General features: G+C 33.0%; 1 protein-coding gene across 2 annotated transcripts in view; it reads right to left on the reverse strand.

Moving 5' to 3' along the window:
* Ogdh (oxoglutarate dehydrogenase Nc73EF) overlaps positions 1-12,776 on the reverse strand; it is a 72,901-nt gene that overhangs the window by 24,710 nt on the left and 35,415 nt on the right. For both annotated transcript variants that reach the window (XM_089099376.1, XM_089099375.1), the window contains 5 exons: positions 11,339-11,518; positions 9,117-9,297; positions 7,121-7,248; positions 5,836-5,988; positions 1,979-2,207 (listed from right to left, as the gene is read on the reverse strand). In XM_089099376.1, coding sequence (XP_088955502.1) covers positions 1,979-2,207; positions 5,836-5,988; positions 7,121-7,248; positions 9,117-9,297; positions 11,339-11,518 — 871 coding nt within the window. The remainder of the gene's footprint in view (positions 1-1,978; positions 2,208-5,835; positions 5,989-7,120; positions 7,249-9,116; positions 9,298-11,338; positions 11,519-12,776) is intronic.

The raw sequence follows: 12,776 nt of genomic DNA on the forward strand, positions 1-12,776 counted from the left end.
CATTTTGGCCCTGTCTCTATAAGCGAGATTGCCTCATAAACACTTTACCAATAATTGTCAAACAATGTCAGCGTATTCTATTATGATCCACAACCTTTGCATGACGATTTGCATGGAGAGGTGTCAAGTCATAAAAATGTAGGGGGAGGAGCAAAATTTATTTTTTGAAACCTAGTTTTTTTTTCTCTATTTTTCTTTTTTAATAAAAACTTCAAAAAACGTTTTTCAATGAAATGCCAAAAAAGTTGTTTTCAAAATCTAAGGGAGGTGGGATAACAGATGATTCCTAGCAGATATTTACTGTAATATTCATGATGCCCCGTTAATGATATCTAATTTAAAATACATATTAATAGTGATTTCAAATCTTCCATAAGTGATGCATAGCTTTTCTACTGACGAACAAAGTCTGACTAATACTTAATATCCACCTACGTCTAAAAAGCAGTCTTCAGGAGACTTTGGCTTTCTAAAGAAATCACCAACGGTATTACTTAAAATTATACTTTATTTAGTTGGTATTATGTATTATCTGTAAGTGACGTTGCAACGTGCACATGACGTTCCACTGGAACACATCAGAAACGTCACGACATTTCTAATATATGTAAACAAAAAGGAAAAAAACTGAATATGCTAAGCGCAGCAGTATATTATCACCTTTCTTTAAGATTACCGATTTTTTCTTAAATATTTGGCTTAAACTTGATGCATTAAACAGTCTGATATTTTAATTAACTTACAAACTGCTGAAGAATAAAATAAATTATTATTTTTTCTATAAGAAATTTCTCGCATGGCTGCAGCCAAAATTTATGTTTAAATGAGGCTATAGAAATGTCCACCTATTTTTGGTGAGTAAAAGAAAAACATTTTTTTGGCCATATTTCACCTTTATTTATCTAAATTGTGACTCGTGGATTTTGACAAAAGGCTAACAAGCAAAATTTTTCAAAAATATTGTAATTTTAGCAAAGAAGAAACTCTAAAAACTTTTCAGGTAAAAAATATTTCATCTACTGAAAGCAAGCATATAACGGCTATCTCAGTGCAACTTCATTACTTATCATGTTAATATACCATTTTTAGTTTAATTTTAGTAATTGTCTTTAGAGAGTTCGCGATAAATAACTCTTAATAGTTAAAAGTTAAAAAGAATCGTTTGTCACGGGTGAAAAATTCAGCAATGCTTTAGATAGGCTGTTCAAAAATGAAGCCAAATTTAGATTTTCATATATGTTGATTGCATATCTAGATCATATACATAGTTAATCCATGGTTAGGGGTAACGTTACAGAAGAAAGCTGAAATTCACAAATTCTATTATAAATGAGGCAATGTCATCTATTGAATTTCCGAGATAAAAATTCAGTTTCCATGAAAAAACACGTGTTAAAAATAAACAGATTATTTTATAGTCAATTTAATCAAGATCTTGTAAACTAAGCGACAATCCTGAATCTCAGAAAATAACCTTAATTTTACGAAACTTTTAATAATTTTGATTGAAGATCGTTTACAATTAAGAAACACGGCAATTCTGATTACTTCGATCCCACCAAAAAGCTTCGGTTTTATTGTAATCTCGCAACTTTCTTTTTGTCGGTTCACGATAATTACCTACTTATGGATAAAACTAGATCATTGATCAGGAATACAACATTCACAAAACTTTAGATAGGATGTTCAAAATAAAAACGCATCGTGAAAATTTCCCAGGATTAACAGTAAAAAGTTAAAAAAAAAGTAGAAATTAAAAATTCTATTGTATTTAAGACAACACCATCTATTGAATCTAGGATATTAATAATAGAACAATAATTATCATAAATAGTCTAAAAATTGTGGCTAAATAGTCTTCACTGAAAAGCCCAATCTAACAGAAGAAGAATATAATATGGCGAATTTTAACCAGGATCCTTTAAATTGAACCGGCATGGCAACCCTAATTCGTTCTATCCCAGCAAGAACATTTTACCTTTGTGAATAACAAAGCCAGCAGCGTTGGGTGGTGGCTGAGAAAACCGTTTGCCTATATGATCCAAAGTTTCTTCATGAACTCCAGTTGTCGACATCTTCAATGGATCTTTTCCTTCGAAAAATCCAGACCAGGGTGAATCCAGCCAATCCTTATACCTGATCTGCTTTTCGTTCTGAGAATTTACATAAGACTCTTCGCAAATTTTGTCGTATTTTGAACGAATATCCTGGAATATAATATGGTTTCAAATATGAATGAATAAAACGAGGAGTCCTAATGTAGTCCCAATCACACAATCACAAGGTAGTCCCGAGGACTATAATACCGCCCAACACTTAAAATAATTTTGCAAATGAGGAGTAACAGAAACGAAGTAAATATTTTTTGTTTATTTTTTATTCCAAGTTGGAACAAAAATTATCAGAGGCAACACTATAGCATTGCCTATAGTAAATTAAAAAAAAAACAAAAAAAAAACACACACATCATTCCTGACGCAAAAGCTTGTAATGGATCCGAATATATAACTGAAACTAAACCAACTCCAGATTTGATAATAATTCCGAAACTTCCTCCAGGAAAGAAAAAAAGTGACTCATTCTAAAGTTAAAACGAAGTCCATAGTTTATTATATGACTGTTTAAATAAATAAAAAACTAAAAAATAAAAGGGGGGTAAAGCATAGCATATGTTAAATACGTAACCTAACCTAGGTACCTCCCCCCACAAACCACGAAAAACAACAGTTTAAATATTGTAAACACGATAAGAAATCACGCTTTGCAATCCATTTATCTAGCAAATACCCGTTTGTCTGTTTTTTTTCTTGTACAATCTATAGCGCTGGGTTAGATATAATGCACCAGTACCGACCAATGCCTTGTATTCTGAAACTTCCTTCAGAAAAGAAAAGAAACTGACTCATTCTAAAGTTAAAACGAAGTCCATAGTTTATTATATGATTGTTTAAATAAATGTCAAATATTTGTTAATAGCAAGTTTTTTTTTTTAATGCGTGTAGCCAGGGTGAACTAAAAAGAGGGAGATTAAGATGGCTGAAGCCCTTTCTCCACTCCTAAGGCTCTCATCATGGTTACAGCAGCAGCTACAACCTAGTAAAGAACGAACCACAGCCCAAAGTAACAAAAATTAAATAACGCTTTTAAAAAGAAGTGGCTAGTGAGAAAAAATTGTATTTCTAGCTGATTCAGGAATGGTAACTCTTATCTCGATTAGTATCAATTGTAAAATGTTATTTAAAAAAAAATACACAGGAATTAAAAAAAATAGCCTGAAAACCCTAAAACATAAAGTCGGATCGAAACGGAAAGTACACCACTGGAATCTCCATGGCCAAATAAGTACACAGTAAAACTTACACTCCCCTGGCTTGAAAAACAAGGAAAATAACTTTTTAGCATGGATAGCACTGATAGCCTTCTTTTTTCTTTTTTTCTTCATTGCTAGCGAGGCACTGCAACATCATAGAGCTGTTTAAGGGCTCAGTTGAAAGGAAATTTCTAGACCTAGTGCCTTTTATAATTAGCTAAAGATAATATTCAAGTGAAATATACTTAGAAACCCAACTGTCTAGAACAATTAAATCAACAAAGCCATTAATCACCACACTAACATAAGCCAGTCAACATCACACGAACATAAAATCGTATTTTTTTTTTTTAACATTTCTGTTTGTTTGCATAATCCCAGGAATTAAGAGTCTCAAGGGCCCAAGTGTAAGATTTTGTGTCTTTCTTTTAAACATAAAACTTTAGATTACAGATTAAATTGTTTTTTTTTATTTAAATCTATAATCGAAATAGTTTTTATTTCAGAGTTTTTGTGACATTATCTTTCCAACTATATAAAAAATTCGAAAAAATGAGACGTGATCCGCACTTAAAGAACAAACATCTATACAATTCCTGGTTAATTCGTCAAAAGAATACGATTAAATGAACTTGCAACTATTTCCTGCTACCTAAAGGGCGTATTTAAAGAAATTCTAACTTTTGGAAATGAGCCTTTTACTGTAATAACACGATATACGTCTGATCCCCATCATTTGTGTATTACTTTAAGGGAAGCAAGGTTCTCTTATACAAAAACTTTGAAGATTGATATTGAAAAAAAGAAGAAGAGGAGTTAGAATATTTATAAGTGTACATTTTACTTTTCTTGCTAAAGCATCTCAATTTTAAAAGAAAACACTAATCCAGCAAGCAACTTCTTAATTCTCAATCCTTTATTTCATTTCGTTGAAAGACAATATATATATATATATATATATATATATATACATGTGACAGAAAAAAATAGAGGAAAATCACAGCCGGCGAAAAAATAGAACGATACAAACATTTCATTCGATACCTCCACTCACCCGTCCCCAGTGCAGAAAAAAAAACTCCACAGGACAATAAACAAAAATCGAACCTTAAAAAAAGACACTGAAATAAAACTACTTTCTTAAGCGACGGTAAAAAGGCAACTGGACAGAGGAAAGTGTATAGAATGGCAATTCAAATTTTCAATGGGGAATTTATTTTCGTAAGGCTCGTTTAGGTCCCAATAAGTTGCAAATTGTGACTTTGTGAAGATATGAAAGATCAATTCTTTCAAATATGAAAGAACTAGTAAGTTCTGTGAGATTTTATCAGTTTTTTATTCTTAACTCTGCACTGAGGAAGGTTAAGCGGAGTTCTCGTTCAAAATACTAGTATTGTTCTCAGTTTTTTCACTTAATATGATTTTCCTCGTTTTTATCTTAATTATGTTTTTTTCTTTGTCATGTTTAGCCAATGTGTTCTCAGCTCAAATAAATATTTTAGTCGATTCTTCATGATGCTCTGTATAAAAAAAAAAAAAAAAAAAAAAAAAAAATCAAACACTTAACAATAATTTCTAAGACTACTTTGCAAGAACAGTCCAGTAAGAGACAAAATGTTTTTTGTAGCTTTTTGTAATTTCACAACTGGAGAGACTTAGGTAATTATATTAACTTAATACTGAGCTGAATTTTTTTTTTTGGCTTTACATTTATCACGCTGTAATCGTTTCAATAAGATAGCTGGTGGATCAGATGTAGATCAGTGGGATCAGCTGAAACCCATTAATAGAGCTGACAGATTGAATTAAAATTGCAAACAGAGAATAGTAATTTTTCAAAATCCAGTATTATAATCTATGAAGACATATTCTATCACTCGACTAATATAAATCTCTATGGGAATAAATATCTAAAATAATAAAAGAGGATACCCATATTTCCAATATTATAACATGAGACCCCCCCCCTTAGTTCTAAAATAATAAACGAATTTGTGTTTATTTTGTTCTGACAAGCTTTCCTGTTATCAGATCCTTATTCAAACATACCTGTGGAGTCTAGACATATAACTTTAAAATAAATAAGCGAAAATATCGAGCGTGTTCCAGGTTCGGCAAAAAGTTAATAACATTTAATAAGAATTTAATTTTTCGTTCCAAATTAGAGCGAATTAGCAGTTGGAACGATCGAAAATTAATTTCGCGTTAAATTTTTGTGACTACGGTTAATTAGTATCGTTATTATATTAACTTCTGCACAATCATTATGAAATAGAGAAAAATAGAGGCAAATGGCCCATGTAATGAAAATTAATGAGCATTAAGGCATCAAGACTCGTATTTTCATATTTTACTCATTACCCATTCGAATCACTCCAATTTTAAAAACCAATTATAAGCGTATTAAGGCATTAGTTAATAAAACGCTCCACCTTCGCAGTAAATTCAGATTAAAGCTGAAGTAAATTCTAATTAAATTTCTATTTCCACCTGGAACACACTCATCCTTTTGTGAGTACACTTACATCCATTTCTTCCTTGGTAACAATCCCTTCTTCAAGCAGTTGGGCAACATACTTTTCAAGAACATTTTTCGTTTGCTTCACCTTCTTATACATCAACGGCTGCGTGAACATCGGCTCGTCAATTTCGTTGTGTCCATTTCGACGATAAGATACCTATGAATTATATTAATGTACGAGAATGCTTAATGAAAGAAAACAAATTTGAAAATAATACTAAATATACTCAGAGGGTCTATAACGAAGCACTTAAAATTTGATACCATTCTGTTAAATAAGCCAGTATTTCGAGTTAGGTATATTCCGATTACCACTGAAGAAGAGAAAAATGACGAAGAATATACAACGGTTTCTAACATTACATATTTAATAATAAATATTTATCTTTTCTCTAATGTGTTCAAACTAACTCTTTATAACGGTATTCAATAGCGGTTTGATGTAGTCGAAGGGGTTTTAGAAACAAAAACTGTTGCCTAAAAATATAATTAAAAAACAAAGTCTACCAGATACTTCGACGAAAACAAAAGAAAGACAGAAAGAAAGAAAGAAAGAGAGAGAGAGAGAGAGAGAGAGAGAGAGAGGGAGGGGGGGAGAGAGAGAGGGAGGGAGAGAGAAAGATAGAAAGAGAGAGAGAGAGAGAGAGAGAGAGAGGAAGAAAGAAAGAGAGAAAGAAAGAAAGAGAGGGAGAGAAAGAGAGGGAGAGAGAAAGAGAAAAAGAGAGAGAGAGAGAGAGAGAGAGAGAGAGAGAGAGAGAGAGAGAGAGAGATAGAGAAAGAGCGAGAGAGAGAGAGAGAGAGAGAGAGAGAGAGAGAGAGAGAGAGAAAGAGAGAGAGAGAGAGAGAGAGAGAGAGAGAGAGAAAGCGAGAGAAAGAAAGAGAGAGAAAGAAAGAGAGAAAGAAAGAGAGAAAGAAAGAGAGAGAAAGAGAAAGAGAGAAGAGAGAAAGAAAAAGAGAGGAAGAGAATATAAGGCTTGTAAATAGGTACATGTCTTTATAAGTTATTTCACATAATAGAAACAACAGAAAATTCCGACGACAGAGCGAAAATACATCCTTTTGAGGCCTACAATGGCCTGAATTTATAGTTTAGTTATGTTAAAAAACTGTCATGTTTTTTTAAAAATTGGTCTTTTTAACAAAAAAGCATGGAAAGATGCATTTGCAAGGCATTTCTAGTAGAACCTCAACCCATCCCTGCCATCCACTATGTAGAGTCAATAGTACCACCTTCGGAGAGTATGTTTCAATTTCAAAATCTAAAGGATAAGAGACAAAGGGGTACTTGCCAAGTCAATGACTACATCTTTATGGAAAGTTGCTCGCCACTCCGCAGCAACATTGCAAACATGAACAACAGCTTCAGGGTCGTCGGCATTCACGTGGAAAATTGGAGCATTCACAACACGTGCAACATCTATAAAGAATAGAAAAATTACCTTAGGACTCATGCAAGACAGACTCACATAAAAGAAATCTTATATTAACATCTTCAAAGAACACTTAATTAAAGATTAAACGCCATTTAGCACCTTCACATGAAACTAAAGAGCAAACTATGTCATAAAATCAAAATACACAAGGAAATGTAAATACTGAGTAACTCATACCACGTAATCAGAATACAAAAATTTCCAGGGAAGTCCTTTTAATGACTTACCTCTTGCTCTTTGCATCCGTTTACAACAACTTTTCTATTAAAATCGATTCAATTAAACGTAGTTACGAACAAATAGATAGATAGATATTTTATTTATGAAATATACATAACGCTACAAAATGCACCTGCGCACATGCCTAGTGTGAGCAAAGGGTAGCTGTTTATGAATAGAGTATATTGGTGAAGCCAGTTGGTGCACTGCTAATGTTTTATTAATAAGAAAACCACAACGAAGAGAGAAAGTATCACTCTTACTACTCTTACTCTATGACTAAGATCCTAATATGTTTTGAATAGAAAATTACAATAAGTGCCTTACTGTAGTTTTTGGCAAGACTAGCAAAGTACTCTTAGCAAGCCCTTTCCGAGTAAACTCCAGTCCATGCATAGCGTCAGCACATCCCCCTTGGTATTAATTTAATGGTTGGCCATTTCGAAAGGAATCAAGCCAACAAAATAGAAGTAATTCCATTAGAACCCTTGTTTTATGCTCTTTCCAAGCAGCATGATTGCTTTTCTGAAAATGCACACCCCACACCCTCCTGATGGTCCAATACAACTCGCTAATAATATATTGTCGTTCTTTTTAACCTTGCCTTACACCATCTGTCTTTGTTAAAACGTGTTTCTACATCCTCAATTTGATGAAATCTAGATTCGCCTGGGTAATAATAGAAGAATTGTAGATATAAATATGAAATGATTTAAAGGTGGATAACAACGGAAGAAAACACGATAATCTGATTAATAGAAACATCCTGCATATTGAAAAGTAAGACTTTAGTTGGTTTAGTGTTTTTTTTTAGTTTTTTATATATCCTAAAAGCATTCCAGGAATCATCAAGGGGAGGGGGTGGCATTATTATAAAAGCAACCATAATATTTGGAAAAAGCATACAAAAAGGAATATTAATTGTATTACTTTTATTTTATTGGCTTGTTCCCTTTAGAGGTGGTTAACGACTAAATTAAACTCCTATTTTCTGGGGACTTATATGCACTTCAAACGGAAGTCAAGGGTATATAGACACTCAACCCAGAACCCTTTCCTAATACAAAAAAGGTGAAAAAAGTTAATAAGGTTCAGGATTCGCAGTACCAACAATTACGATAGTTTTAACTTTATCAGACATGAAAGACATTTCCGAAAATTTTTTTTTCAAATCCTCCCCACACTCTCGAAATATGCTTTCAGGCTTGGCAACTTGGACAAATTAAGAGCCCAACCAATATTTGAAACCCTTTTAGTTCAAACCATGTTATATGGCACCCATTCCCAACCTGGCTCGTATTTTTCTCGATTTGACAAGTAACAGCAACTGATGTGCCATTTCATTTATCTCTGTTTTACTTGTTTTTCTCTCTGTCGAGCTCAATTCTTTTTTTAAATTGTCAATAGAAAACTACCAGACATTGATTATTGCTTGACATTGAGCATTCTACTAAGGGAAACGCGGTATAACATGTATAACATAGTTATACATAGGTATAACGCGGTATAACATTTGTGCCGCCAGAAACGAGGAGATTAGGCATTTGCAGAGTTTGAACTAATATCCAGAGTGAAAAGAGGGCCAAGTTTTAATTACATTTACAAATAGTTAGCCACAATTAAAGAATCTTACCTGTGCAATATGGGGATGATCTTGAATGTCTGGGATCAGTAGTGAATCCAATTTGATTATTGACAACAATATGAATTGTGCCACGCGTGGTATAATCGCGCAAATCAGAGAGATGGAATGTTTCATATACAACACCTTGGCCAGAGAAGGCTGCATCTCCATGAAGCAAGATAGACATACACTAAAAAAAATTTATTGTAATCATCAATCTCAAACAATTATTGTAAAGCACTTTTGTGTTTTAACTTTACCAAAAGATTATTCAAAACTCAATTTTTCGACTAAGTTCAAGTAAAAATAAGATATTTTAAGAGTTTTAAATAAAGAATATTTTGGTATAGTTTATTTTTACTCATATAATCATATCAAAGTCACACTATATCACATTGTTCGAGCCGGATTTAAGAAATCTACAAAGTTGAAATGACTCGACATCATGACAATGGAGGTGGTCACAATAAAATCAACCTTTCCAGTATTCTTAATTTGGTTTAATTTTAATGATTTTGGTAAGCCATTTTCCTGCTCTTCTATGGTTTTAATAGATAAAAAAAACGAAAATTTTTCGTTTTTTTCGACAGCTAAAGTGTAGTTCTTTCCGTTTACCGAATTAAATTTTTGGAATTTGGTATGCAGGGTTTTATAGATTAAAAATACGCCAAAAATTGGTTGAAAACGTTGAAGACGAATGTTAAATTTAACAACTGTCCTTTTTGGACACCTGTTTTTAATTGTATTTCTATTAATCTCTTTACCATACAACTAATGGGCATTAGATCCTAGGGATACTTAATATACATAATTTATGACATATTAAAAGTATCAATTAAAAAAAAAGGGACTAAAATAGCAAAGATGACACTTAAGACGATCAAAATTACCGTTCATTTTGTTTTGTACACATACCTATAAAACCAACTCAAAGAAACTGACTTGTGGTATTTTACAATATCACGAGTCAGAATATCACAGAGAAAAAAGGGACATGGGAGGGTGGCTAGATACCCTCCAATCTTTTTGGCTACTTAAAAAGGGTGCTAGAACTTTCGATTTCCGATCAAACGAGCCCTCTCCTGATCTTCTAGGATCAATGGTTTGATACAATCATCCCCCGGAAAAAAAAAAACACATCCGTGATCTTTCTTCTGGCAAAAATGCACGTTTCCACATTTTTGCAGATAGGAGCTAGAAACCTCCATATTAGGGTTCTCTGATATGCTGAATCTGATGGTGTGATTTTCATTAAGACCATGATGCTTTTTGAGGGTGTCTCTCACCCCCCTTTTTTCAAAATTGGGCAAATTTTGTTAGGCTCGTGACTTTTGATGGGTAACATTAAACTTAATGAACTTTATATATTTGGAATCAGCAAAAAAAAATTATACTCTGTTAAAGCATCTACTGTTACCAAAGCTCTGTTTTTTTTAGAGTTTCGGTTACTATTGAGCCGCGCCACTCCTTACAGTTACCACGAATTGTTTGATGCTTGTATTTTCAAATTGAGTTAAGCAACTTTTGAGCTTTCTGAGGTGTTTTTTCCTTGTTTGAAATTTTGCGATCTGAATGATACGAAGAGACAGATGGAAAATCAAACCAGCGATTGCAAGAAATCAAAATATATCTCATATTTGAAGAATTTAAGATAGATCCCACATAAAGTTTATTCTTTATGGTGTACCAAATGTAAATGTACATGTTTCCATTTTTTTTACTCCGCATGATCACTACTCAAGCTTTACGACAGCCTATAAGTAAATCCGCGTTAGCATGTAACATCAGAACTCGATAATTCTAGAAATATGAGGCAAATAAAATAATACCAGCAATAGTTCTAGAGATTAAGAACACCATCTCTCCACCTTGGTTAGTAACTTTATATATGCCATTTGAAACATCACATACTTATCAGACACGTACTTACCAGAAAGTTATTCCTGTAAATGACTGGGTTACGACATTACCACATATAGCCTACAATTCACTCCTTTTATTACTATTATTTCTTTTGATAAACCAATGATCAATTCTTTTTAAGAAAGAACTGCAAATTAATCATTTTTAAGAACTTCAGTTTATGACATAAACAAGTTGGCAGTGAGAAATGAGCAATATATGTCCTTTTTCCTCTAGACTACTACAAAATGTGAAAAGATAGCAATTTCCCTTGATATATCCCTATAACTCTATTCCTATATCCCAAAAACTTTATAGTAAACCAATACCCTTTTCCCTTCGGTATCTCCTCTATAGAACTGCTCAGCGCGGGTCTTTCCTTGAACAACGGGATCAACAGCTTCTAAATGAGAGGGATTGGCAACAACGGCAAGGCGGATGTTCTTGTTGGTGACTCGATTTAAGCGCTCAATGTATGTTCCCAAATGGTATTTGACATCACCAGATCCCTGCAAAATTGTTTTTCATAACGAGCAAAGTCAAAGGCTGAATAACCTAATTCTATTAAGCAAACAAAATTCTTCAAAAAAAAAAAAAAAAAAAAAAAAAAAAAAAAAAAAAGCAATCATGGTTGCAGTGATAGCTGCAATCTAGACAAGAACAAACCCTTGCCCATAGTAACGGGAAATTTAAAAACACATTTTAACAAAAATTTGGTGAGAAAAAATCTCTACTTGTATCTGATTCAGAAATGATAAATATTATTTCTATTGATCTGAATAGCAATATGTTATTCTGAAAACAAATTCACAGGAATTTGGAAAAAGAGCCTGAAATCCTTCGAAGACTCCGTCACATCCAAACGAAAAATACACCATTTAACATTTAAATCTCCATAGTCGAAAACCCTATACAGAAAACTTACACCCACCAATCTTGAACAACAAGGAAAATCACGTTTATGTATTGATAGCCCTGACATGTCCTCTTTTTTCTTTGCTTTATTTGTCATCATAGTTTCAACAGAATTAGAGTAAAGTCGGGTATAAGTAGGGTATGATATAATAAATTAGGGTAAACAACCGATTGCGGGACAAACTTTTTTTGATGCGGTATTTAAAGGTCCATACACCATCATTACCCAGACAACATTACCCAAACACCATCACTTCAGATTTGCTACAAAAGGATAATCTGCATGTCGTTTCAAATTAAGCGAATTAAAATCATAGAAAAATACAATAAAACAATTTTTGCTACTGTAGAAAACTACAAAAGGGCTACAAAGGACGTTTTTTTTCTGCAAAAATGCATTGGCAGTGTTTTAAGTAAAGCGGACGTTTTCTAAAATTCTAAAATCAAGGAAACATCTGGAGTCAGTTTATTTAAGCTGTTTTTGAAGATATATGATGTATAGGTTGTGAAGCATGATTTTGTTTGCATGAAACTTCTCGAAAATGGTCGGATAGAAACAGAAAGTGCAGCACTTGAATCACCATTTAGGGAGGGAGGGACGAATTTTTTGAATTTTTTTTCTTTGAAAAGTAAGAAGATAAGTCTGCGAGTACAGATTAGAATGTTGGAAGCCAGAGTCGTAAGAGTGGTCAAGCATAGCTCTTAAGCGAGGGTACTTCGAAAAGATGTGGCATATATTTGAAATATTTTGACTGACCGTAAACACAATAGTAAGTTGAACGAAAAGTGAGGTCACATCATACTTTGTAGGACCACAATGAAAGAAAGGTAACGATGGTTGGGCAATATTTA

Source organism: Artemia sp. Qi Xiang Cuo, chromosome 13 (assembly GCF_049724085.1).
Source record: "Artemia sp. Qi Xiang Cuo chromosome 13, ASM4972408v1, whole genome shotgun sequence".
NCBI classification, from domain to species: domain Eukaryota; kingdom Metazoa; phylum Arthropoda; class Branchiopoda; order Anostraca; family Artemiidae; genus Artemia; species Artemia sp. Qi Xiang Cuo.